Source organism: Pempheris klunzingeri, chromosome 3 (assembly GCF_042242105.1).
Source record: "Pempheris klunzingeri isolate RE-2024b chromosome 3, fPemKlu1.hap1, whole genome shotgun sequence".
Lineage (NCBI taxonomy): Eukaryota > Metazoa > Chordata > Actinopteri > Acropomatiformes > Pempheridae > Pempheris > Pempheris klunzingeri.
In genome coordinates, this window is record NC_092014.1 from 25,409,257 (window position 1) to 25,436,837 (window position 27,581).

A 27,581-nucleotide genomic window follows, 5' to 3' on the forward strand; every position below is an offset into this window, starting at 1 on the left:
TGAGGCATTAGGTTTTTTCTTTTGATTGAATAATTTACAGTGAAGGGGAATGCAACAAGAGTTGGTTACACTCCTCTGAATGGTTTAGAACACTGTGTGAAGATGAAGATCAGTCTAAACATTTGGGTATTTATTTATGCTCATGCTTGTTTGGTCATCTTGGGAGGATGCTGGAGGGTGATATGTTGGGGAGCAGGAGATGGACGGGTATTATCCTGGAATTACTTCATGTATTGATGTGTCTTAAAGTCATATTAAGAAGGAGCTGATTAGCTGATTTATGCTGCCATGTGTCTTACAGCACTGTAGGTGGGGTTATTTTTAGCAAAAGTGGAATAAAAGCAGCAGATAAAACTAACAGATGGAACACCTGACTGTTTACATGTCCTCATTAACAGCACACTCTCTTACTGTTCAGGTTAATGTGTGACCAGGTGTGTGTGTGTGTGTGTGTGTGTGCACCACCTGGCTCCAGACTGGGACTTAAACTTTGACCCCTGATCGTTTTCCTGCTGGTACGGTCTGTCTGCCTCATGGTTTGGTCTGGTGGTCACCATGGTGACCCATTCCCATGACAGCTGTGTAACCTGAGCCACCAGTCAGGTAGGCCAGATAACCGCGACAACGTAAATGATTCAGGCAGTAGGTGTGTGTGGAGGCAGGGCCAAAAGTGTAGAAGACAAAAGAATCAAGAGAGAATCTGAAGAGAGAGAGAGAGAGAGCTCTGACATGAGTGAATGACTGTGTGACTTAAAAACAAAACGGAAGCCAAGCCGGAGGAAGAAATGGAGACTCACGCCATGGAGGTCATGGAGGACATTGAGGCTGAGGTGGACGAAGATGACGGGACGTTCACTAACATCTCTCTGACAGATGATACAGGTAAAAAGCCACCAGAGAATACACTTTTTTCACAGTTAGCCCTTTTCTTCCATTCATTTTGTAGCTCTACAGCTGCAGTGTTGTCTGCTGTTGAGGAACTAGTCGAAGTTTTCTTCTTCTGGATGAGATCTGTCACGACTAAGCCAGGGACTTTGTACATCTCTACATCCCTCTTCTTAAGCTGTTTAGATGTGTTTTATATAGAGAAGTTACCACTGACAGCCTTACTCTTCAAAGACAGGTATTCATTCTAAGTATGGAACATGGTGCTAAGTTCAAGTACTCAGGAGTTAAGTTTATTTAGAAATTCAAAACATCTACACATTTAATCAAATGCATCATTATATACTTATTTGTTCCGTTGCACATGATGTTGCACTTGACAGATGGTTAAAACAGTTTAGTCTGACTGAACAAAGTGCAATGAGGCAGAGACAAAGAGCTTGTAAAACCACAACGGTTATGTTATGTTGGTGTGTTGTGCTGTGACAGGACTGAGGTGTGGCTCCTCAGCATTCACCACTTATCTAACACACACTGAGTCCTTTAACTAAGAGTAATTATGAGGACAAAAAACACTTGATTAACTGTTTCGACATTATGGGGAAGAATCTCTTATCAGTCTATATACCTTCTATATGAATGACAGTATCCAGCTGCATTACTGTGTATCTACAGTTTCAAAGTTGTACCAAAAACGATCAATTATCCATGGACTTGTGAGTGACCAGCATCTTCAATACACTGGAACAAACATGGTGAATTTGAGTGTATAAGATAATGCAGGTATTAAATCTACACTTTGAGACGGGGTCCCAAACAACACAGAAAGACTGGTTCAAATTCCCGAGATGAATCATAAATATTCAAATGAATATTGGAGAGTCTGGGGCCCTAAGGCAGCCTGGCTGGTTATCCACCCTTGACCCCAGATAAAGGTTTGGCCAGTCGAGGCCTGCTGAGCCTGGAATCTGTTAGAACCACTGGAGAGATTAGTTTTGCAAACGCTTTACAGGCAAATTCTGCCCTTCATAGAAGAATCACAACGAACTCTTCTTCCAGCCACACTGGACCTTCAGCCCACTGATCCTGACATCACTGGACTTTGCATCAAACTGCAGAAGTAAAAATATTACAATGACATTATCACCTTTGAGTTGAAATGGTGAACTATGTTTTGGTCTCCATCATCTCCTTAAATACTCGGGGTCACTTGGTCTGGTCTGGTCGCTAGCTTATGGTGGCTAATGTTACAAACACAGAGACATTACTGACTCATTTCTGTGGCTCATGGTTCCTCTCTTCTGGTGCTACGATCACATTAGCATATGTTCTAACATTTATCATTATCTCATACTGTGCTAATTCCATGCTGCTGTTCAGCTATATACTGTCGCTTCACTGTACACTGCTAAATGGACTGTACTTCAATTGTGCCTTTCTGTTCTTTCTTCTCAAGCAAATTAGGGCTCCCTGTCATGCCCAAGGACACTTTGGCATGCAGACTGGAGGAGCTGGGGAATGAACAACTGATATTCTGATTGGTAGATGACATGACAGCTGCTTGTGAAAGTTTTTGACCTTGGAAATAGCAGCAAAATGAGTCCAAATGCTTGCTTTTTCCAAAGCGTTCAATCGTATATCAATAATCATGGCGATAGTGGACATGGTGACAACTTCATGAGCAGACACAGGACGCTGCTGAATGCTCCAGAAAAGATGAGTAAGTGGACCTTGAGTAAACATTATGTTGTGAAACTGCTCGCACACTTTAGGAGATGGGACGAGCAGCGTCTCCTGGTGTTAGCTCTGATGTGTCCGACTTCCAGCAGCTGTGGTTCAAAACAATCCTCGCTGGCTGCTGTCCTGAATCAAATGTTGAACACTGAGCTTGTGAGAGCTAGGCTGCCATTTCTTTTCTCACAAATCTCAACAGACCCTAAAATCTTGATGCAAGTCAAGATTACAGGTTAGATTTCTCATGTGTTCACTCATAGCTTTGTTCCTGATGAACTGTCAGCCATACAGAGCTGGAAAGTTTTCATATTTAGACATTTTAGTTGCTGGGGGTTCGACGGCGTTGGCACCTTCAGCCAAGTGATGTGCGAAAGGGTCTGGTAACATACATTTCACACACAGCAAGAAAGCAACAGAGAGCGTAAAGAAAAATGGAGAGTAGACTGGTCATAGCGGACTGCAGGCTGCAGGCTGAAGCAGCCGCAGAGCCCCCAGGGTTCGGTTTGGCAAACACACGGCAGCATATGGACTCCCCAGAGCAGAGGCTGTAGACCACCACACACACAGACATATGTTTACACTACTTCATACATGCACATGTATAGATGGACAGGAAAAAGAGATATACGCACACGCACACACACACACACACACACACACACACACACACACACACACACACACAGGTCTGATGGGAATGACTTGCTGGTCAGGTTTTCATTGCCAACTGCTGCCGTGACTGTCTGTGTGTGTGTTTGATTTGCTGCCAGAGGGACGACTGAGCGCCTGAGCATCTGTTAGCACTGCAGCAAGTGTGTGTGTGTTTGTCCTTCTATCTTCCATCCTTATTGGGACCATTTCCAGTACAAACACTGACGTTGTTGGGACCAGTAGTCCGCAGGAGAACCAAAGCCTCGTTCTAATGAGGCCGGCGGTCACCTCTGATGTCATGGTTAGGGTTAGGGGTGGGGTGTGAGCTGAGGTTAGGATAAAGGTGGGGTTAGGCGTGAATCGGTTATGGTGGCTGCGTATACTTGTACTTGATGGTGACCTTCATGATGATTGGAAAAATCAACACCGTGACGACATTTTGGGGGGAGTGAAGACATTTTGGGGGGAGTGAGGACACTTTGGGGGGAGTGAGGTGCTCACAACATCACAGGACTGTTTTACTGTTCAGACTTTTAAGGTTCAGGTTAGAATCAAGTTTAGGTTGGGTCCAGGGTTGGGCCTTTAGCTGTGGTGGTTAAGGTCAGTGAGGGTGCCCTCACAAGTCTAGAAGTACAGGTTTGTGTGTGTGTGTGTGTGTGTGTGTGTGTGTGTGTGTGTGTGCAGCAGTTGCTCCCCCTGTCGGTTGGTATGGTTATATATTTATATAGTATATACACACACACACACACACACACACACACAGTGACGTCGTGCTAACGGTGTAGATGGGTGAGGACTGAGCTACCAGCCCTCTCCCCCGTCCTTACCTCGGAGCCTCTGTCCGTGTCCAGCCAGCCGAGTGACCTTGCTTCACTGCGGAGACATTTCTCGCTTTCGGTGAGTTGAGACGCCGCCACGAGCTTCGCTAACTCCACTCCCAGAAGCTACTGCGAGTTAGCAGCGCTAATTAGCCCGTCCCAGCTAGCAACCCTCCAGCCGCCCTCACGGTATGCATCACTTTACCCAACAGCCGTGTCCAGTTATGAGGGGGTCTATACGGCTGGGTGTCGGTCCTCTGGTCAGATACTAACCTCGCAGTTGGAGATGAAGTTATTAAGTTAACGTCAGTAAGCTAGACTAATGTTAGTCGGTTAACGTTATGTTGTACATCAGTTCGGCTAGTCACAAAGCTAGTCAGCTTCCATAGATGATGCGTCCATTATCGGACATGTGTTTTGCCGGTAAGGTTGAAGGCAGCCTCCTCACTGATCGACCCAGTTTATATCTTACTAGATGAGATAACGTATTTACAAGTGTGCTCACGATGCCAACACGTTTATGAGCCAGGAGCATCTCGGTGTGTGCTTCCGGACAGAGGGACCGAGGGGCAGGACCACCCGCCGGGCTCACGGGCTAGCGGGATGGAAGGATGAATTATGGCTGTGAATACACAGACAGTAGAAGGACAGACGGACCTTTCCCGATGTCTGACATTTCTTTTAGGACCCAGACACTTGTGGGTGCGGCGTCAGCTCCCCTCAGCAGTGAAGACTCTTGTCCGGGCAATAATCTACAAAGTGGAGTGATGAGAAAGCAGATGCGTCAGGGTGTGGGAGGCTGGGAGTCACTGACGTGGTAGCTGTTATTCAGCATTCAGTAGCTCCCCTCCTGCTGCGTGGAGCTCACGGTGTCTGCTCTTCTTCCACAGTGGACAGTGGAACTGCAGCCCTGCATTCTAAACAGGAGAAGGAGCTTTTCATCATGAACTGCGACATAGATGGTGCGTCTGCTGTGGGAAAGTGTGTTTAGGAGTGACAACTGCATCATGTAGTGATTATGAGATCATGTGTTGCATTTGTATTGTGAGTAACATCAGTGTCTGCGTATATTTCAGGAGACATGGAGAACCAAGTGGAGATGGAGGAGAGGACAAGGTTAATAAATCAAGTGTTGGAACTTCAGCACACGCTGGAAGGTAACACACACTAGTTTATCTTTGCTGTGTCTCCTTCAGGGTGGGAAACTGCCCCCATGTTTAGCAAAGTCAGCAACAGCCGTCTGTATGTTCTTGTTTTCTTAAAGTACTCCAGTAACAGTAATTCTTGACTTTGACCTGCACTCAAACCAAAACCCCCAAAGTCCACAGTCTCACACTTTTACACAAAACCAGACTAAACACTCGATGGATGCTTGTCTGTGCTGCTGCTGCTGTAATCTAGTGCCTCTGTGCTAATACACTCCCTGTGCCTCTATTGTCCTCTCCACCTCATTTCCACATTGACATTTCCACCAAACACCATCATAAACACAAGGTTTTGTCCAGTGCACGGCAGATTTATCCTTCCACAAGTGGTGATACATTGGGAACCTGAAACATATAAGGTTCTTCCATTTAAAAAGAAAAACTTCACTGTGGAACCTGGAGGTCAATTCAGTTTTTCATCTTTTATCTGAGTCACAGTTTCACTTTGCAGATTGTCACAACACACCAAAGGAAACTCCTCACTGACTTATATGCTTGTGTGCTGGACAAACACACACTGTTTGTAGAAAAATAATATTTCATTTATATCTCCCAGCCCTGTGCACATCTGTGTTTGGTTACCAGCAGTCAGAGAGTGTACACACACACACACACACACACACACACACACACACATCATCATATCATCTAAACATTGCCCAATAGCCCCACTTGTGGTGCTAACGCTGCATGGGGCACCTTTTAAACTGTTCTGCACTGTTCCTCACAGCAAGAAGGTTCCAGGTTAAAATCCGCTGGCCTCTTTGTGTGGAGTTTGCATGTTCTTCAAATGCTTCGGGGTACTCTGCCTTCCTCCCACAGCTCAAAGACATGAAGTTAGGTTAATTGGTGACTCTTAATCGCTCTTAAATGTGTCAGCCCTGTGATTGACTGGTGACCCGTCCAGGATGTACCCCGCCTCTCGCCCACTGGGCTGGTTTATGAGGTTGTTGGGGTATTTTAAACTCAGCTTCTGGTCAAAAAACTTTCACACTCAACCTTCTGAATTCTGTTTTAGCTTCCCATTCTTTACTTTTGTTTTAGACCTGTCAGCACGGGTTGACACAGTCAAGGAGGAGAACCTGAAGTTAAAGTCTGAGAACCAGGTCCTGGGTCAGTACATCGAGAACCTCATGTCTGCATCTAGCGTCTTCCAGACCACTGACACCAAGAGCAAACGGAAGTGAGGTGCACTCTGGGTAAACCTGAAGTCCCTGGACAGTAGAGGGGAGAGCAAACCCACCGTGGAGACCTGGGTGTTCTCTGTAACCATGAGTCGAACCTAACAATTTAATGATCATAAACAAACTGTCAGCTGTCTCCCTGCCTCAGAAATAGATCAATCTAACGTTAGTCTGGCCAAGGTCTGTCATGCAGCAGCTTCCCCTCCACACTACAAGATGAGGTAGACATCACCTTTTAATCACTAACACAGAAAGCAGGTTATGAAGTGGTTAAGGGTCATTTGTACCTTGTGCTTCTTCTTAATGCTCTTGGTCAAAGTAGTACCTGTAAAATAATTCTTAGCTCTGTTTTACTGGCTTGGTTTTCTGTTTGAAGACAATTCTGATTGATTTCTAACAGTGTCTGTCCTGTTCCTGTCTCAAACTGACCGCAAGTAAGTGAAAAGAAATCGTAAATATTACTAATACTTCAACACTGGTTTATCTAATTATTTATTTTTGTAAAGTATTTTCTACGTCAGCTGGATCTGAGCTTTTGGCAGGTCTTGGATGTCATCATGCTTATGTAAAGCACGACTGTATTCCTCCATTTAATAGCTGGCAAACTGAGCAGTATTACTGAGAATGGAAAATGTATTTGGGCCACGTGTGAGTCATAATACCTCTTTAAATGGGTTTGCCTGACCAATTTGTATGTTGAATTAAATATCATTAAATCAGCAGTCACTGAACGGCGAGCTGTATAAAGCTAGAGAACTTAATGAGGTGGATACTGCATGCATATGGGCACCACTGAGAGCTCCGATATAAGTGAAAGCACAGAGAAATGACCAGTTGTTTGAACTAGCACTTGATAAAAGTGGAGGTCTTAACTAACAGCAGTGATGTTTTAATTGCAGTGGTTTCTCTTTGTCCTTCAAACTACTTCTAAGTATTTGAGTTGATCACCTCCAGAAATGAGCGTCGTGGCAAAGAGACAAACAGAGACAAACCCTGCGTTATTTCATTTTGTCGTTTAATCATGTAACGGCCATGGGGGGAGGGTGGGGGGATTGCAGGGGAAGGAAGATGCTTTCCCCCTTAACTGCAGGGCCAGAGGCAGTAAAGAGGCCTTGAGTGCTATTGATCCACTGAGCCAGGCCGTGGAACCATCAGCTGACAGAGGACTGGTCTGACCGTAAAATGTGCTGATGTCCTCAGCAGAGCGTAGGGTGTGTCCTCCAACACCACTGCTGCCTCAGACAAAAGGAATGAGGGTGGGTAGAGGGGATGAGAAGTAATGTCATCTGAACAAGGGTTCGTTCCCTTTAAGCCGAAGTATCTGGATCAGTAATGTTATTCATCATGTCAGTAATTATTCAGGGGACTATAGCTCTGTTTGAAAAGGGAGGAAATGGTCGTATAGGGGAGAATATAAACTGTATATGCTGTAATTTATTGAGGTTTTTTTGATATTTTTAACAGTTGTACAGCAGTATTTAATTTCTTTCTGGCATGCTGATTATGCCTCACTTACACACACCATGGTATCAACTGTTGTGTGTGGACACTGTGCACTTTTGCCTTTTAACATTTGTTTTAATAAAAACCTAAGATCACTCCTTTCTCTGGGTCTTCTGTCACCTATAACACAAGCCTACAGCATCTGTCAGAGATGGCCAAGAAAGAGGAGCTCCATCCAAGTCACTAAATGAAGACGGTCATGTGTCTCATTTGATCAGACTTACAGCATTTTTTGTATTAAATAGTTTTATTTTCAAGAGCAATGTACAATTTGCAAACAAATGTAAACAGGGATATCTGCCAGCAACTGGCGAGAACATGAACTACAAAAGCTCCAGACAGTAATATAAAACAAATAAATTAGCAACACCGTCTTCCCCAGGCAAAAATCTAGGATCTGAACTGCAGCTTGTCCATATCCAGCTGTTTACTGCACAAACCCACATACTTATACTGTCCTAATGACAACTGGTGGCCAAGGCATTCAAAATCAACTATTTTTGCTGCAAGCGCTGACAAAGTCAGTGTGTCAATCATGAAGTTTACTCAGGAAAAGCATTTCAAACAGAACCAAGCTCAGAATAAGCACATCAGTGGCATATCTCATGTAGGAAAACTGCCTCAAGTCACTCAAAACACTCATTAAATATGTATCATACTGGCATTAAACAGATTGAAATCAAACCAATAAATAGGGTTATCAGTGCTAATCCTCACTTCTTAAAATGCTATAACTTAGTAAAAAAAACACACAAAAGTAACTGATGCTCCTTAAAAACTAAAATCTAAACAGAACATCCACTTTTTTAAAGAGGTAAACGTTTAAACCCAAGCTGAGGCGACTTATCAGCTGAAATGTCCTGACACTGCAGCAACATCTCAAACAGCCTTCCCTCGCAGCCTGCCCGCCAACCTCTCCTCCTGGAAACCCAAATCATTTCTAACAAGGAGGGAACTCTGTCAAACTGTGTCCTTAAACATGTTCTTTAAAACAAAGGACACAGGAATGTGGCCCCTGTGATATGCTGTAAAATGGTATGAACAAGTGGAGCAGACAGCGGCGCAGAAGCTCTCTGCAGCCGCCACTCACAGGGGAGGCTGATTAATGGATCTACGACGGCATGTAGTCAGAGAGGAGACCAGGAACAGAGGTGGGAGAGGCTGACAGGTATTTTGACAGCAATGGCTTTGAGAAGAGAAGAAGATTGAAGACAGCATGGAAGCTCAGGGTGGAGGAAGAAACAACTAAATGCACAAAGTCTCCAGGGAATTCATCTGATCGTTCAGTGAGCCGACAGGAGGGAGAGACAAGATGAAGGTAGTGGTGTGGATTGGTGTAGCCGAGGGTTGGGGCAGCCGGGGTGACTGCAGGCTACCAGGCAGTTTAGAGGAAATACATGCTGCTACGCTCTGAGAGGGGGGAACAGCAGCAGAGATGGCCCTTCCACCTCCTCCACATCAGGGGAGACAGGAGACAGTAGGTGGGGTTCACTCCTTTAGTCTTTCCGTACCCTCCTCTTCCTCACAGCTTGTTTGTGGCTCCCTTCGGTGAAGTCTCCTCCTTCTTTCAGCTGCGAGACAGCATTTGAATAAATTAAATTAGAGCAAAGAGCCAGAAAAAGGCACATGTAATGGATGAGACATAAAACATCCCTCTCAAAACTGTCTGAAATGCCAAGCAGAATGAAAACACATGATGCTTGTTGAAGATGAAAACCAAACAGCCACACTCCCTGAGTGCACATTCCTCACTAGGAACAGGCTGACTATGAGTGTGCTGATGTGAATGAGGGTATAATTCTGAGGATGCCATCCAGCACCTCCACCCAGTGCAGCATGCCTGTGTTAAATCACAAAACGATGTATAATGTGACATAAAAGAATGTGTACTGTGTAAATTCTTTACCTAAAGACAGTACTGAGTCCAGATGACTGGAGCATGACATAGATACTGAAAACATATAGTAGTCCAGATCTGGGAGGTATGGATACATAGACCCCTGCTAACAACAAGTAACCAGGCAACTTCACCTACGTAAAGCAAATAGTACATTGAATTTCAAACAGCGTAATGCCAGGACTTTTGTTTTGTTGTTAAATAGAACTCAATGTCCTGATGTCCCCGTGTTGAGAAGAAACTTACTGTGTTAGAACACGTGTGGCCGCTAGTTCACACTTGTGGGACAAACAGACCCACCCTGACAGATGGACAGAGTAGTGAAAGCTGCTCTCATTGCTGTCAGTCGACATATTGTAAAAATGTCTTACACACATTTCACTGAGTCAGAACTTTGATCTGTCACATCAAATGGGTAGTCACAAACACGCTTCATTTACACACATGTATTAGTTTGTTTGAAATATCAATATCAGTTCTTTATTATCATTAAAGTCTATCATTAGTCTAATTTTAGGATCTCATTTTCATGTATTTGCATTAGCAACAAATTGTGTTGTGAGTCTTAGAAAATTCATTTGATGCATTCTATTAAACAACTTAACTCCAACACTGCCTAACATTGTTATCCTGAGCCAGATGAATACCAGATCAGGTGGAGCCTTCTAACGGTGCAGAGCTCCAGATATCTGCTGTCAACACAAACCTGATCCTCTAATGATCTCTCAGCCGCTTTGTTGTCCTCTTCTCCCTCCTCCTGCTCCCCATCCTCGTCTTCTTCCTCTTCCTCCTCCTCCTCCTCATCGTCCTCGTCTCCCTCTAGATTGTCACCCCCTGCATCAACTCCATCCTCCTCTTCTTCCTCCTCTTCTTCCTCCTCCTCCTCCTCCTCAGCCTCTTCCGTAGCTTTGGAGAGAGGGAGAGTAGAGACCATTAAGACCATGAGCACCAGCAGAGTGTGTGATATCCTGTGTTCCGCCCTCTAACCTGCAGCTGCTGTTCCTTCTGTGACCTCAGCTGCTTTGTCTTCCTCCTCATCTGCTGCTGCTGCTGCCGCCACCGCCTCCTCCTCCTCTTCCTCCTCCTCCTCTTCCTCAACCTGGGGAGGATCCACCTTCTTGTACACGTAGTCATCATCTGATTTCTAGGACAAGGACGCAAGATGGTTCAAAGGGTTTTCTAGTGTTCTCAGCGAGATCAGACTCATACAGTGACTAAGAGCACAGTACCTTTGGCCAGCAGAAGAGCACAGCCAGTCCTATAGGCAAGCCAATGGTCAGGATGTAGATCACCCAGAGCCACGGCCGCTCCTCTGCAGCCATCATCAGCTGGGCAAAAATCCCTGGCTGGTGAACAAGAGACCAGAGACCAAACAGTGAGCAACTGTGAGCCTTTGACAGCCCACTGGTAAATGATATGCACATGGTGACAATATAAGTGTCTGCCCTTAAAAAAACTTCACACTGACCTCATTAGCACTGGCCACAAGTTTCTTAAGCCCCCAGCTGTCGGAGGCCCAGCGGTCGGCTACCTCCTTGTGAGAGGTGATAATAAAGTTGTCAAAGTAGATATCAGAGGTCATGGACCACAACTCCAGGCCCAGAGCACTGAAAGGCGTCATCCTGAATGGCTGCAGGTCCTCAAAATAGTCTGGGTTATTGATCTTACGGGGCTTCCAGACTCCCTTAGGAGAAGATGAAGAATGTGGAGGGAAAAAAAATGAGGAGATGGTTTCAGCTGATGAACAAACAATCTCCAACAGGACTGTCTTTGGCTGAGTGCTGTGGTCTACATATTATCATACATGTCTTCAAAAGCAAAAAACAGTAAACAAGGGTGACAGACTGATCAGATGTCAGCGTTTAAGTGTGATTCTGTAGGGATCCTTTCCATAATGCTGTCAGTGGCAAAAACAAGCACTTTTAGTGCACAGACTTTGATCTGGTGCACTTGTTCCAGAGGATTAAGTTGCAAACATTGCAGACCGTTTTGCGGCTGCGAGCTGAGGCGATCTACATGGTAAATGGATTGTGTTTGCATAGCACAGCGCTTAAGCACGGCACTACCACTCAAGTATGTAAAAATAAGGTCCATGTTTAAAAACACTGGCGTTATCCTTCAAGAGCCTGATAATAGCTGGTTCATTATAATTATATATAATATATAATTACACTACTCACAAAAAGTTAACTTTTTGTGAGTAGTGTAGATCTATATAATTCTAGTTACCTGGTAGTTGGGGTTGTCCACCAGAGGAGCTTTCCACTTGCCCTTGTACTGAGGGTTGTTGATCTTGGGACGCTTCCACTCCCCACAGCCGGGGGCCATCTCACAGGCCGGGTTAGGAATCTGTGGGGCTTCCCACTCTCCGTCCATCTCCTCGTCCCTGCTCACAGAGAGAGCTGTCAGGCTAGGTCACCTCTTTTCTGTAATTACTCTACCATCATTCTGTGCTGTATTTACCAGTCTTCTGGTTTCTCAGCATTAGGGTCCGGGACAAACTCTAGTTCATCATCCAGCCAGCCCTCCGGCTTCAAGGCGTCAGGGTCGTCGATCTTTGCTGGAGCATCTTCATCCCTGAGGCGCACGCACACACACACCACATCCAGGTTTGTTATTAATGGCCAGGTCACTGAGGCCACAACATTTAAGCACGTCCAATCTAAAACAGACTGTGTACGGTCTACTAGTATGGGGGTTATAGTCACCAGTCATCGGGCTTGGCTGCCTCGGGGTCAGGTATCTTGGCCCTCTCGTCCCACTCCTCCGGCTTGGAGTCATTTGGATCATCTATCTCTTTGGGAGGATTGACTGGAGGCACCACGTCATGCAGCAGGCTGCCGCGGCTCACACTGGACTGGTCGATGAACATCTCGTAGCTGTTGTCTGGGTTCAAGACTGTGTGTGGTCCACAGAGGATTACATTTTAACACACATTTAGAAAAATATATAAAACTTATTTTCTCTTTCCAAATTGTCCCTGTACCCAAAGTGTAGAGGTGAGTCTTCTTATCAGTGTAGAACTTCTTCAGGTCTACATCGGCCCTCTTGGCATGCTTCTCCTCCAAGTCTTTGTTCAGGGGATTCTGGTGGCGGAAGATCAAGTGCAGCTTGTAGTCCTCGCCACACTTGTCTGGTCCAAACATGATGGTGTAGGGCGTGCGGTCTTGGAACTGCTCCTGCAGCGCAGAAGAAACTATAGTTTAATTTAAAGGGTGAATCTATTTCATTTGTAACCTTTATCCAATTCTTCCACACATGCATCAGACAGAGGAGGAATACTCTGAAGGCTCACTATGGAGTTAAACATAACATGTTTTACAAATGCCCTGCCATTCATCAGCTATGACTGAGCCAGCTGCCCTGAGTGACAGCTGGCTTGCCTGCAGTGCTTTGCTTGCCCTTGCAGCATGTTTAAATGGATTGATACTGCTACCTGCTGTTGTGGAGGGAGTATTACAGTATTACAGTATTACAGGACATTTGTGACAAAATCTTCAGCACAATCACGGCAGAAAGACTGTGCCAAAAGACTTTTTGTCTTTGTAGGGTATATTTTTTGTACTTGTAAGACATGCTGTATGTGCTTCTGAAACATGATGTTTAAATATGTTGTGTATTTGTTTGATAGGTACATTTTATATTACAAAACCAACTGGATTAGTTACTACTTATTAGCTACTGTTGTCTTGTTTTTTTGCAAACCACACTGTGTTTGTTAGTGAATTATGGGGCCTGTGTTAAACATGTTTTGTTAGTTTGTGTTTGTTAGTGAGCTATGGGTTATGGTTATGGTTATTTCCTTGCCAAGCATGCACTTGCTCTAGAGCTGCGATGGTTAATCGATTAATTGTCAGCCATTAAATTACTTGCCAACTACTTTGATAATTGATTAATCAGTTTGAGTAAGAAGACAAATTCCAAATTCTCTGATTCCAGCTTCTTAAACGTGATTGTTTTTGGTTTCTTTACTCCTCTAGGTCAGTTACCAGGTTAGCTTTGGGTTGGGGACAAAACAAGACATTTAAGAATGTCAGCCTGGTCACTGGGATGCCAATGAAAATAATCACTGGTTGCAGCCCCTTGCTCCAGTGTAAGATGCTAAGTGTGATGTTTCTGCTTTACAAAAGTGCGTTTTACGGTGCACATGAAGACTTTGCACATTATAAACGGACACCAACCAGATTGAGATCGCCAGTGTCTGAAAGCAGTTTGATGTACGCCCCACCACAGTCGATACCATCCTGGAAATTCACTTCATACCTGCAACCAGAACACAAGAAAATGATTCAGGAAGCCTCGGTCACATGATTTTACAGGGTTTTCTTCACTGTAATAAACTGATTTCACTCACTCACTCATTCATCCCATAACCACTGTAGCAAAAGTGAGTGTATAAGTGTGTATGTTAGAACTCACTGTATGACCAAAGGTTCATCCTGGAAGACAAAGGGTTTGTCCAGCATTACGGCAATAGCGTGGTGTTTGGCCCGGGATTTGAGCACCAGCCCGCGGTCTCCTGGAACTTTGTTCTCCTTCAGCTGCTCCACAGCCCACTTCCCTACAGGACGAGAGGAGGGACAAACATTCAACACTCTGCCTTTATTTTCATGGTCACGGTCATCATTGCTAGAGGTTATGATGATATTTTACTTGAGACAGCTCTTGTGCAGTCAGCAGAACACTGCACACACTGTTCAAAGTGTGTCGGGCTGAGGTGTTGTGACTTCATATCTCAGCACTGTGTTATCATAACCAGTCCCTGCTTGCCAGAACAATAAGACCGATGGTTACTGATGTTTACTTTATTTGCATCCCACATGAGAAAAGTGAGTGGATGACAGGTAAATCTTTAGGTAAACCAATCTGTCATGACCACATGACTGGATTAAAGGGGAATAAAAAACAACAAACCGTCATATTTTGCGATGTCATCCTCTGCATCCCCCTTCACTGTCTTTGACAGCTGCCATCTGTAGAGGTCAACATCACAAAATGTTTAGCTTCCACATGAGAACACACACACACACACACACACACACACACACACACACACACACACACACACACACACACACACACACACACACACACACACACACACACACACACACACACACACACACACACACACACACACACACACACACACACACACACACACACAGAGATGTGTACGTTTTTCCAAGTTACTCAGAACCATCAGAGGCTCATGTATCCCAGCATGCATCAAATATTAACGTTGTTTTTCTAGCAGCAATTGGTGGTAAATTTTGGAGGCTGTACCTGTCCAGTGATCCATCATCAAATGTCTCTGCCAAGTAGACTTCTCCAGTGGGAACAGGAGTCTTGTATGTCACCTGGGGAACAAAAAACACATGCATTACAAGTTGATATACAGGCGGTTTTTCCTCATTTCAGAGATTTGTGACTGCTGAGAAAATTCTCCCTAAATGTAACTGATTTAACTAGCTTTGATACCTCAATTTCACATGTGACCTTTACTTGACCTGTGTCCTATTCCTGACCTGGAAGGAGACATTTGCATCCGTAGCAGCCTTCCCACTCGCTGTGCCCTTGCTGTCGGCCTCATCAGAGTGTTCTTCGTCCATCACTGTTGCATCCTCTTCGTCCTCCTCCTCTTCTTCTGCCATTAGAACCTTTAATTCTTCCTCGTCCAAGCCCATATCTTCATCTATGTCTGAAACATCACCCTCCAGCTGCTTCTCCTGGGCCGCCACAGCTGCCACAGCCAGGGAGGACAGGAGCAGCATGCGCCACATCCAACCCCTGTCCAGCTTCATCTGTGGAGGGTAAAAATAGGGGGTGTGGTGACAGCAGAAGGGGGAGATAAGGGCATCGCAGGTGAACATGGTATGAACAGCAGAATGAGCAGGGCAGGAGGGGAAGGAACAGGCAGGTGTGAGTGAGGCAGATGTTATTTTAGGAGAGCAATGTGGTGCGTGTGTGTGTGTGTGGGGGGGGGTGTCAATGATATAAATAGAGAACAGGAGTGCATAGAAGGAAGGAGGGATGAGAGGGTGAGGGTTAGAGATAAAAAAGAGATTGAGGCCACACTGGTACACATTGAGTACTCCGTGATGTGTGTTCTCAGATCACATCCATATCTCTCCATAGAAGAACCTTCGAATCTGCCCCTTCTCTGCTGTAATGCAGATAAATCAGAAAGACAGACTCCTTCTACCAGGAGCATCTGTTGTTTCGAATCTGCAACATACAACCAGCCTCTTTGGATTTACAATATGTCATCTTGCCCAGACATCTTTACTAGTCCTGATTTTGTAGCAGTAAATGCGCCGGAGTAGAATCTCTGTGCGTCTCCTCCTCCTAATATGCATTTCAAGCCTTGAAAGGTACTTGACTGAGTAATGGCACAATTCAGAGATCTGTTCCCAACCACAGCTTTAATGACCTCCTATTGATCAGGTCACATCTGCTCACTCTATTGTGAGTAGCATCAATAGAAACAACAGCACAGCAGCGCGCTCTCCTTCATTCCTAATGACTGCTGTTCTGTTTGCTAACATCAGAGAGCAGTGGGGTCAAAAAGATTCAGATCAACTTAAGGTCCAGGTGATGATGAAGTGGAAGAACAGTTAAGAAACATCTTGTATTGAAAGGTGTCAAGATGTTCATCCATTTTTATTTGCATTCTCAACCAGCAGCATCAGGTGCATGTCTCAGTGGCTTCAACACGAAGAGGGTCACTTCTCTTTACTTTTACTTCACAAAAAGTGGGCAATAGTAAATGTAACTGTGTGAGGCACACCCTTTACTTGCTGACCACATAGCACGCCTCAGCCTTCCTGTTCCATCTGATATAGCTGTGAGGCATCAGTCAGTGGTAGAACTCTACATACAAGTAACCGCCAATGACACCTTGAACATCTCCCTCTTGCTGCCTGTTCAACAGAAGCTGAGGTCGTCTTTTGGCGAAAGAATTAAAAAGGAATCTAAACTTGTCAATCCCACATCCATTAAGACGAGCTCGACACAACCAGCCAGGTGTGGCCTTTTATCCACAGTCCAAACAGGCCATTCAAGCAGATCTTCTCCATGAAACAGAACACCGCAGCCACCTTCTTCCTATTATGACCCATTTTTCCCATTTAACACTATTACAGTCCAAGTGAGCACTAGTTCGTTTATATCCCTTTCCGACCTCTGGCTGGCGTTTAACAGTGCAAACATGGTCTTCATTTAAATGTATCGCCGTACAAACGAGGCTTACACCGGAGCAGACCCAGACACTACAGAGAAAAGGTCCTGGGACAGGGTCGTGGAGAGAACATAGCTGTCACTGAGCTGCAGGTCCGAACTCTGTTAGATGAAGGGCTCTGGCTGCAGCACTTGCTCCGCTAGCTAACGTTAGCTAGCTAGCTAGCTGGACGGCGCGCCAATCACAAACAGCAAACGTTAGCATAACTTAAGCTTAACTCATAAACTAATGGGCTTATACAGTGAGCCCATTAATTAATGAGGCCTTGGCATTCAAGTCGAAACCGAAAAAATACTTAGAAAATTAAAGGTTGCCGAAAATGTCCCGTCAGACTGCAGAAATGAGTGGATAGCAGCGGCTGGCTCGCTAGATTAGCAGTGATGTCGCACAGGGAGGGATGGAGAGGATGAATGAGCGCAACCAACAAACCTCGCGTCTTCTTGTAATTGCAGATAAACTCCTCGGTGAAAGCGGTTTCTCCGCCCTGAAGAAACAGAGGACGTGTTTAGTCTGTGTGGCCCACGGAGTGTATCAGTGAATCCCGCCGTGTAGGGCTGGAAAAACACGACTGTCGGCTGGAGGTGATGAGACAGAGATGACAGCTCGGCCTGGATAACGGTAATGAGTCCATAAAACTGGGCATGCGCACTTCGCGTAGATGGAACGCATGAGTGATGCATTTAATGCAACAAGAAATTGCCAGCACTGTTGACAATATTGGTAGAGGCATTTCGTTTTAGTTTCTCCTCTGGTTTTACACACGGTGCTATTTTATACGTGATATGGTTTGAATAAATGACCGTTGCTACTCAAACGACTTTCCCACCTCTTAAACTGTATGCATTATTATTATGTATACTTATTATTTTGCCCAATCTGAGCTGCGATATCCATTCGGTTAGTTCCAAAAAAAGCCATTAATGTGGGATACGTATTCATATTTCAAACTTCCCGCGAAGTATTACAGGAACCAGCTGTCAACAGTCACACCCGTGAATGGCACAAATTACGAGCTTACGAGGAGCAATTAAAGGCACCAGAAAGTCGCGCTGCAGCAGGACTTCAAAGTAAAAGTTTATTTTCAGTAAGTTCACCTAAAAAATGCTCTGCAGGCACAGTGCTGTCGAAGATTTAGCTGATAATAAAAGAACGCAAGTAAGCTGACATAACGGCAATTTATCAACAGTTCAAAACGAGTCAAATAAAGAAAATTATGTTCCCTCACTTTTACTATGGCACGTCGGATATTCTTCCGGGGCAGAGTTGAGAAAATATTGACGCCACATGTCCGTCGGAGCGGCAGCAGCGCTGTTCGAATTAAATGATTGACATCTTCCAGCGGTCAGAATGAAGGATACACCGCTGTCTAACTGTGAGCGGCAGTTTCTGCTCAAAGCCATCGAAGAGAAAAGGGTGAGCTGGTTTTTGGACGCTGTGTCCACTTCACGCTCCGACGCATAAAACTGATCTAGGGACAGTACGTGCCACCAAAGGAAAACAGTAATGTTAGCACTGGGATGGCTACAGCTACAGCTACAGCTGATACAAAATACAGACTGTTAGTGTGCTTGTGTGGAGATCTCACCTGTCCCCTTCCACCCTTGCAGCGCCTGGATGGACGACAGACCTACGACTACAGGAAGATGAAGATCACGTTTGGGACTGACTATGGTTGCTGCTTCGTAGATCTGGGAAAAACCAGGTGAATATGGACAGACACACGTGGAAAGTATTTTTCCTCTTGCTGGTCACTTATTATTGTACAGTTTGATAGATTCAGATTCAGCTCTACCAGATGGGAAATTCAAGATGTGTTGTGCATCATTTTATAAATAGTTACACTAGGATGTAATTTGGTAAATTTGGTATCTTTCATATTTCATAATGTGTTGAAGTTCAGTGTGGTGTAAAAGGGGAATGTGGTTGATCTGTCATGTGGTTGACAGGGTTAAAGGGACAAACATGTTGTATTTTATTCTATATAATGCATTATTAGTATTAATCCCGACTGCAGTCAGACTGTACAATGCTGCATTATAGTCTGCTGCACCAATCATAATCACAACCACCACCTGTGCACTTTATTAGTCATTACATAAACTGTGCAATAATTCACATCCCATTCCACCTCACCCTGTTGTTGTTTTTTCTGTAATTATTGTTTATATAATTGTTTCTTTTGTGTATATAGGTTTTTCCTATGTATATATTATATTATTGCTATTTAATTTTCTATTTCTTTAACTGTGTGCTTTTGTCTGTCCCCTTGAGCTGCTGTAACGGCAAACTTTCCCCACTGAGGGATCAATAAACAATATCTAATTATTATTATGTTGCTGCTCTGCAGAGTTATGGCCCAGGTGTCCTGTGAGCTGGTGGCTCCTAAAGAGAGTCGACCAAACGAGGGAATGCTGTTTTTCAACATCGAGCTGTCGCCCATGGCCTCACCGGCGTTTGAACAGGGCAGGTGAGAACAGAGTACAGAGATAATGTATTTTTCTACAAACACATCCAACAGATCATATGTTTGGTATTCCCTCTTGTTCTGGTAACGTTTTTCCTCACATCCTAAACATTTCTGATGGAGGTGAGGGACATACTAGATATTCATGTAGTCAAACTGTGCAGAGAGTAAATAATCTGTGGGGTTTTTCCTTCTCTCCAGACAGTCTGAGCTGTCAGTGAAGCTGAACAGACAGCTGGAGAGATGCTTGAGGAACTCCAAGTGCATTGATACTGAGTCCCTGTGTGTGGTGTCTGGAGTAAAGGTAAAACACACACAAGACAAAAGGGGGGTGTGTGGTGACGACGACGATGACGATGATAATGGCGGTATGTGTTCTGTGTTCAGGTGTGGCAGATCAGAGTGGATGTGCACATGTTGAATCACGATGGGAACCTGATGGATGCTGCCAGCATCGCTGCCATCACCGCTCTGTGCCACTTCAGACGCCCTGATGTTGGTGTCCAGGGAGAAGACGTCACAGTCGTGAGTCAGCAACAAATGCAGCAGCAGCTGTTGTTTCTGCTTCACGGAGTCCAGAGACTTTTACAGAGGACGTCATGTATGATAAATAATATGGGGAGACAACAGAAATGCTAAAAGCATGTGGAGCTTTGACTAACGGGGGTGAGGGAGCCCCTCACGCAGTGCTCATATGATGTAGACCCTTATTTGTTGTGACTCAAGAAGATTTAATTAGTGATGTCATGCCCTCAGAGTGTGAGACCGCTCATCTGAAGTGTGTTTAAAAGGACTCTTTGTGCCTATCATGTTACATTTCTGGCAGCACGGTGGTGTGGTGGCTAGCATTGTTTGAGCCAGCCAGCCGGATTCTTTCTCTGAATTGCCAGTAGGTGTGAATGTGGGTGTGAATGGTTGCCTGTCTGATTGACTAATGACCACACCAGGGAGTACCCCACCTCGTGCCCAGTGTCAGCTAGGCAACCCTGAGTTATAAATGACTAAATGGCTGTTACGTTTATAAGTCTTTTTAGTTTGAACTTTTTAGTCACAGAAAACAAGGAGCTCTACCTTTGACTTGGAACAGGACCTATTGGTGACCACTGACATTTCATTTCACACTATCTGTGGACTGCCGGTTGTAAATCTCTACTTACTCCTGCGCCCCCTCAGTACAGTCCAGAGGAGAGGGAGCCTATTCCTTTGAGTGTCTACCACATGCCCATCAGTGTCAGCTTCTCCTTCTTCCAACAAGGGTAAGGCACCACATTTCAGCACAACACTGAATGTTTCCATTTTTACTGGAGGGGCACCCTGTTAATTCTCTGCCCATCAGTCATTAGATGACTATTATCCTTCCTCATGCCAAGCTTTCCTCTATGCTTCTTCTGTGCAGGACCTACCTGCTAGTGGACCCCTGTGAGCGGGAGGAGCGGGTGATGGACGGCTTGCTGATGATTGCCATGAACAAACACAGAGAAATCTGTTCTATCCAGTCCAGCGGGGGCGTTATGCTGCTGAAACAGCAGGTGAGGGCAGCTAGAGAATATTAAAGATCAATTCTCTTAAAAATAATATCAGTTTCTTCACTGTAGAACTTTACACGCGTCCATACACAACCACGATTATCAGTGTCATTATTGTGTAAGAAAACATGAATACAAGTCAAGAAAAAGAATGGCTTTCTCACCAGTCTGTTCTTTGTGTGTGGTGCTGAAGGTAATGAGATGCAGTAAAATAGCCAGTGTCAAAGTGTCTGAAGTCACAGAACTCATCAGCAAAGCTCTGGACAATGACAAGAGAGCAAGGTGAGCAGAAGCATCACATTTCTACACTTCACTGTTGAATTTGATCACTATTTTATTGTTTTATTTTGGTGTCTAAATGACTGGCAGGTACACTAAGTTTTGGAGTTGGTCCAGAGCCAAATGGGCTACAGAGTAATCCTTTTGGGCTGTTTTTCGCCATTGACCGGCTCAGAGTGTTATTGACAGTGTCTGACAACATCATGCAGAGGATCACTGCAGAGATGGACCTGGGACTGTTTTCTTCGAAGCCAAAGACTCCACTGATTAAAACAATCATTTTACCTCGGGAACGTAGGGACTGCTGCTCTACTGCTGCCTCTTTCTGTTCATTTGGTTGTATTATTGTGTTGGATCTGAACTAATCCTTTAAAACACCAAAGGCACATTTTGTAGCTACCAGTCATTTCATATCTATATTATAAAGATACTGGAGTTGTCCCAGTAAGGCTCCAGGTGTGAATCCACTGAGCGGCAGATTTGCGGGTTGAAACCTTGAACCTTTCTGTGTGGGGTTCTCATGTCCTCCCCGTGCTTGCGTGGGTTTTCTCCGGGTACTCCGCCTTCCTCCCACAGCCCAAACACTTGCAGGTTAATTGGTGACTCCAAATCGCCCGTAGATTTGAGTATCACTGGTCACCTGTCTCTATGTGTCGGCCTTGTGATTGACTGGACCTGTCCAGGTTGTACCAGTGTCAGCTGGGATTGGCTCCAGCCCCCCCCCTCAACCCTTAAGGATAACTGGAGACAATGTATTGATGGATGGAGTTATCCTTTCACTCCTGGCGTCTTAATTAGAGGATAAATAAGAACTCTGTAATCTTACATTTTCCAGAAAGGCTGGTGGAAGGTGTGGTTTTGCAGAGTCTATGCCTCAGGAGCGAATCACAACGCTGAAAATGGAGGAGACTCCGGTGGAGATGACGGATGTCACTGATAGAGCCCACGACATCATTCAAAATGCCAAGGCCCCACCTCAGACGTATCCTTTACTGAGCCTGAACAACAACCAGGACAATGTGTTTTTTCCGTCTACTATCTGTCACTCCGTATCATTACATCCACTGTGGCTCCATAACCATACACACAAGCGTGCCTTCTCCAGTGGTGCCCCTCCCAGGTGTGGGTCAGGTTGGCCAGGGGCTGCAGAACACCTGGGGACTGGAGGAGGATGAGGGAGAGGAGCCGGAGGCGGATGACAACAGTGATGAAGAACAGGAGGAAGAAGTGACAAAGATGGAGGAGGAGCAGCAGCGTGACAAGCAAGAGGAGAGTGGAGGTGATTCAGCTTTTTTTTCTTACTTAATTTCAAGTGATACATGCAGATTTTTATTTCTAAAGAGCCAGATTGGAAAAGAACATGAACACATAATAACATTTCAGATACATACCATTAAATGGAATGCAACCTTAGGTCATATATGATTATTCAGTGAGCTTGTTTGGTTTTGAACAACTTCTTTCTCCTTACAGGAGATGTGGTGGAGATATCTGACAGCGAAGAGGAGGAGGTGGTCATTCTTCACCCAGAGACAGCAGACAAAGCTCCGAGGTAGGTGCATCAGTTGTCTTTTCTATTTAAAGGACATTAGAGTTAGAAACACTTTGCACAAACATGATTAGGTTGTTAAATCAGAATCAGAATCAGAATCAGAATTCCTTTAATAATCCCCAGGGGGAAATTGCTTTTTATTACACACAGCTCTAAAAGAATAAGAATAAACCCCAAACACAAAAGTAATAATAATGATAATAATAATAATAATGATACAAATAATACCACTACTACTAATAATAATATATAACATGTACATTCAGAGTGAGGAGATGTGTTATATAATACTAATAATACTACTACCACCAACAATAACAATGTAAAGTAACCTCTTTTGTTCTCGCTCTCAGAATTGCAGGATCTAGTTCCCATCAGAAGGGGGTAGCAACATCAAAGAAAAGACAGAAGAAATGAAAGAAAGCTAAACTGGACCTCCACTTAAATCCACAGATGGCAGCACCGCTGATGATGAAATAAATAATTTTTGCCCGCTACATCTGAGGATCAAAGAGATGTTACAGTACAGAGACACTTAAGCGTTGGATACTTACTCTGAGAACATGAACTTCTCTTCTTCTCTTTTACTCATTTGGATTGTCTTGGAAACAGACTGGGCTTGTAAATGTATGGAAATTGATTTGTTAGAAAATTAATGTTTTTTTTTAACAGTGAAAGGATGTAAAAGGTTTTTGACAGGTATGATTAAAGAAAATATTCTCAATCAGTGTCGGTTGCTAAGCTGATTTTCCACATTTCAGTTAGCAAAGCAGTACATTTTTGTGAGGACTTTGGAGTGGAGTGTGAAAAGTAATAAAAAGAAAAAAATGTTTGTACGATTTGTGGTATAAACAGTTACAGGTGAGTGTGAGAAAGGATGAAAGGAGAAAAAAATCAGGTTCCACCGAGATTTGAACTCGGATCGCTGGATTCAGAGTCCAGAGTGCTAACCATTACACCATGGAACCACGTCCTGTCAGTGGCGAAATAAAGACGTTACATATATATGTACAAAAGTATATATTTATACTTATACTAATGTATATTTATAGAAATATATATATTTTCGCATAAACATATATACATGCATTTATATGGTTGGTTTTTATGCTGATGAATGCGTGAACACTAACTGATGTCTAACAGAGGTGTTCAGTGAGAAAGATACGACGCGACGTTGTTTCTATCGTTACCCTGATTATCTGACATTTGCCAACATATCTATGAGGGACAGTGATAAAATCAAAAGGAGATAAGTATATTTCCACTGTTAGGAACAACAACCAGCTATCGAGCCAAGCAAAACTTCGTTGGCCCGTACGGGGATCGAACCCGCGACCTTGGCGTTATTAGCACCACGCTCTAACCAACTGAGCTAACCGGCCATGTTGAGCTCAGGTTTGGCCTCTGTTATATGGTTGTACCTTACAGTATTTATAGCGTGAATATGTTTTCATTCCTTTGTATAATGTTTCTCATTAAATGGAAGTTAAATTCCAAATCACATAGTCACAATGATGACCATCATTATCATTGTCACTCACTATGATATGTAGCCAATAGAGGTAGACGAACTACACGACAGTACTAACACGACAGAAAGGGTTAAAAAAAAGTTCACCTTAGTACAGGCAAGACTTGACATGCACAAATTGCCTCATGTCTTTATCAGAAGTTAATGAACCATAGATACACAAATGTATTGTATCAGTATTTACTCAGTTTGCTTTCTGTAAGCAGTTATTACATGGTGCACCAGTAAAACTTAAAGTTATTTGTAGGATTAAACAGAATCCACATCAGGTATTTCAGGAGGATAATGGAGTTACCGTGTGACACACAGGCTTTGACTCTATACAGTCAATAATGAGTCATCGTTCACTTAAGTTGCCTCCCTTGAATAATAATCAAAGTGGAATGATGGAATGATTTCAGATGTTCTAAATCTGGTACTAGTCAAACTAGTCTGAAGGATGGAAAAACAGAGACAGGGATCTATGACTCACCTTGTCATCAGTCCTGCAGGTCACATACCTTTCATATTCATATACAGTATAATCAGGAGGGCTACTTTTATGGGCTTTTTAAAATGTTGATAAGCCTCTTAAGATGCATGCTCTCATTTTCAAGAACAAAAAAATATATTAAATGTTTCTCTATTGAATCTTTCTCTACTTTCATAGAAGTGAATAAATGATAAAAGAAAAAGTATTCAGCTATTTCATAAGTCTAATAACAAGTCTAGTAACAGCCATGGCTGTAGACTCTGTGTTGCTGACATAAACATCCAGTTAAATGTGCAAAAATCACCCAACCCTGGGCATTCACAGTAAATCCTTTAGCCCATTTAGCTAAAGAGTCTCAGCTAATCTCACACATGAACCCATAGACATCTGATTTCAGAAGAAAGCTCTGCTACACTAACTGTACCCTACCTGCCCATCAGAGACAAAAGAATTCACAAAAGCTTGTTGATGTATTCAAGCCCCTGAGAAGAATTTTGCAGGCCCTCGTGGAGGATACTTAGCTAAAGCAGCAGAGAGAGACGTGGTCAGACTACACCCAAAGCACTCAGACTGAGAGTATTCTAGATCAAGCCACGCCTAAAGTCAAAAGACGAATGATCAGGATTTATCTCACATCTGATAGTCTGATTGAATTTGCTGTTCCCAGATTATTGTAGAGCCACGATGACTCCAACCTAGTCTAATCACTTCCACGTTAATAATCTGGCTGCACTCCATGTATTTTGCTGGACTGCAGCCTGTAATATGATAATGCTGACCAATATATTGCACGAATAAGGCTGAATGTCAACAGTTCAACTACACAGACCTGTGGTGATCAAAACCACCTGTGGCCCTTTTCATGCTTTTGTGTCTGCCTCTGCAAACACAGCACATTCAGTTCAAGTTTAGGCCTCCTGTCGGTCTGAGAGTGGCTCAGGTTGATTCACAGGATTCCCCTGTGTCCACACTTTAAAACCAAAATGTGACTTAGGTCTACATATCTAGTTATAGAGTCTATATTTCTCGTTATAGAGTATTAGAACAGAAACAAAACGATCAAAACTCCTAAAGTTGTACAATTCTAAACACACACTCACATACACACAGACAGGAAGATATGTGTGTGTGGTGCCTGGTGGCTTTCCTGTCCTGGCTCAACAAACTCTTATCAAAGCAGCATGTCATCAACAAACATCTCAGCTCTACCAGGACAACACCAACACACACAGGTGTGTTAGCGTGTGTTTAAACATGTATGTGACAGTGTGTGTTAGGCTGTGTGTGGACTAGAAGCCTCACAGTTCGTGTTGGAGTCTCCTGTTTGCTTACAGGTGGGGCGATCCACACACACAGGAACACAAACAGTAAAACCTACTGAGCAAATCATATCTGGATCTCGTAAACCAGGTGACTAAACTCAGGATGTCGCAAAAGTGCAGTTCCCAGAAATGTGACACTAAACCTGCCGGCTGATGCAAATTCAATCTGTGCGTGCAGACATATTGCCTTAAGGGAAGGAAGTGGCTACTGTGTGACTCTCAGGGTGGTGGTGCATTAGTGTCTCCTCATTTGTGCATGTGTTTATTTGTGATGAATCAGAGGACTGGGGTGTGCACATGCTGCACTCAGCTCACGTGTTATGAGCCCCCTCTTGGCAGATACACATGACTAACTGCCGTGTAATACGGCCTAATTTGTAACTGTGTAACATGCTCTTGAATCCCCCCCCCTCAGAGTTCAAGACATCATCAAAGGATTGCTGTGTTTTTTTGTTTCTTGTCTTTTCCTTCTGTTTGGCTGATAAGGCACAGTGAGTGCAGCTGTATTTTCTTCACACACACACACACGCACGCACGCACACACGCACACGCACACGCACACACGCACACACACACACACACACACACACACACACACACACACACACACAGGCACACACATGTCGCCTGGTAGCTCAGTCAGTGGAAAAGTACTGGACTAAACAGAGACTGTCAGTGCACACCAACCCTCATCACAGCTATCACAGTGCCACTCACAAAGCCTACTCAGAGTATCAGATGACACACATCGGTCCCGTGTCACATACTGAGATTACTTTCATTATTTGACCACACAATGAATGATCAGTGTCGTTATTACAGCCATAACAGCCACCACAGTGCCACTGCGCTGCACTTGCGTGCTGTGAAGGCGCTGTGGTTAACTCAGAATCATAGTGGGGAGAATTCAAAAAATGCACCACAGAATCATTTTGTGAGTGTATATGTATATAAAAACTATATATATACAGGTTTTATTTTATTTTACACCCCATTCTATTCTAAATTCAATTATCTGCGCACAGTATGTTCTAAATATGTGCTGCAACATTGTGCAACCCTGTGCTGTAAGATGACTAACCGATGAGCATTGGATAGAATGAGGCAATGGTTGTTCATTTCTGAGGACACTGCAAGGTGTGTTAGGGGAGGAGGAAGATGGGAGGGGGAGGTGAAATGGTGCCCCCTCCTATGTGTTTGGAGCAGGAGGTATGGCTTTACACATTTTATAAAGGATCCAGTGGTTAATGCCTTTTTTCACATGTCACATTGGAGTGGTCTCCCCTCACCTTAACCATACCATAGTTGTTATGCA

The 27,581-nt window shown here is 44.0% G+C and overlaps 3 protein-coding genes and 2 non-coding genes across 7 annotated transcripts in view; 2 read left to right on the forward strand and 3 right to left on the reverse strand.

The window, feature by feature from the left end:
* Positions 1–710: 710 nt before the first annotated feature.
* On the forward strand, positions 711–8,075 carry scoca (short coiled-coil protein a). 2 transcript variants are annotated; one of them, XM_070828455.1, is made up of 4 exons: positions 711–882; positions 4,979–5,050; positions 5,165–5,245; positions 6,338–8,075. In XM_070828455.1, the coding sequence occupies exons 1-4, from the start codon at positions 786–788 to the stop codon at positions 6,478–6,480; spliced, it is 393 nt and encodes a 130-aa protein (XP_070684556.1). In that variant the 5' UTR covers positions 711–785; the 3' UTR covers positions 6,481–8,075. The 2 variants fall into 2 exon arrangements, with proteins under 2 accessions (XP_070684556.1, XP_070684557.1); XM_070828456.1 differs by lacking the exon at positions 711–882 and adding an exon at positions 4,052–4,167.
* A 139-nt stretch (positions 8,076–8,214) lies between these two features.
* Positions 8,215–17,690, reverse strand: clgn (calmegin). Its single transcript, XM_070828261.1, has 15 exons — positions 17,547–17,690; positions 15,406–15,681; positions 15,164–15,237; positions 14,792–14,850; positions 14,297–14,438; positions 14,059–14,140; positions 12,864–13,056; positions 12,586–12,775; positions 12,341–12,454; positions 12,107–12,263; positions 11,346–11,561; positions 11,107–11,223; positions 10,865–11,021; positions 10,584–10,783; positions 8,215–9,551 (listed from the first exon to the last, which is right to left on the reverse strand). Exons 2-15 carry the CDS (start codon positions 15,679–15,681, stop codon positions 9,477–9,479), a joined length of 2,052 nt encoding a protein of 683 aa, XP_070684362.1. The 5' UTR covers positions 17,547–17,690; the 3' UTR covers positions 8,215–9,476.
* Positions 17,691–18,399: 709 nt separating this feature from the next.
* Positions 18,400–27,581, forward strand: part of exosc9 (exosome component 9) — a 360,435-nt gene continuing 351,253 nt past the window's right edge. Inside the window, exons 1-12 of one of the 2 annotated variants that reach the window (XR_011585958.1) lie at positions 18,400–18,530; positions 18,725–18,819; positions 19,465–19,584; positions 19,783–19,885; positions 19,969–20,106; positions 20,755–20,837; positions 20,978–21,110; positions 21,301–21,389; positions 22,222–22,368; positions 22,478–22,665; positions 22,860–22,938; positions 23,292–23,609. Coding sequence is in view for 1 of the 2 variants with exons in the window: in XM_070855096.1 (XP_070711197.1) it covers positions 18,465–18,530; positions 18,725–18,819; positions 19,465–19,584; positions 19,783–19,885; positions 19,969–20,106; positions 20,755–20,837; positions 20,978–21,110; positions 21,301–21,389; positions 22,222–22,368; positions 22,478–22,665; positions 22,860–22,938; positions 23,292–23,355 (1,305 nt within the window). In the remaining variant the exon portion in view is untranslated. Of the gene's footprint in view, positions 18,531–18,724; positions 18,820–19,464; positions 19,585–19,782; positions 19,886–19,968; positions 20,107–20,754; positions 20,838–20,977; positions 21,111–21,300; positions 21,390–22,221; positions 22,369–22,477; positions 22,666–22,859; positions 22,939–23,291; positions 23,633–27,581 lie in introns of those variants that run through there. The other variant, XM_070855096.1, reaches the window with a different exon arrangement.
* trnaq-cug (transfer RNA glutamine (anticodon CUG)) lies at positions 23,835–23,906 on the reverse strand. Its single transcript has one exon. It is a non-coding gene; the product is annotated as a tRNA-Gln (tRNA).
* Positions 24,250–24,323, reverse strand: trnai-aau (transfer RNA isoleucine (anticodon AAU)). The gene has a single exon. It is a non-coding gene; the product is annotated as a tRNA-Ile (tRNA).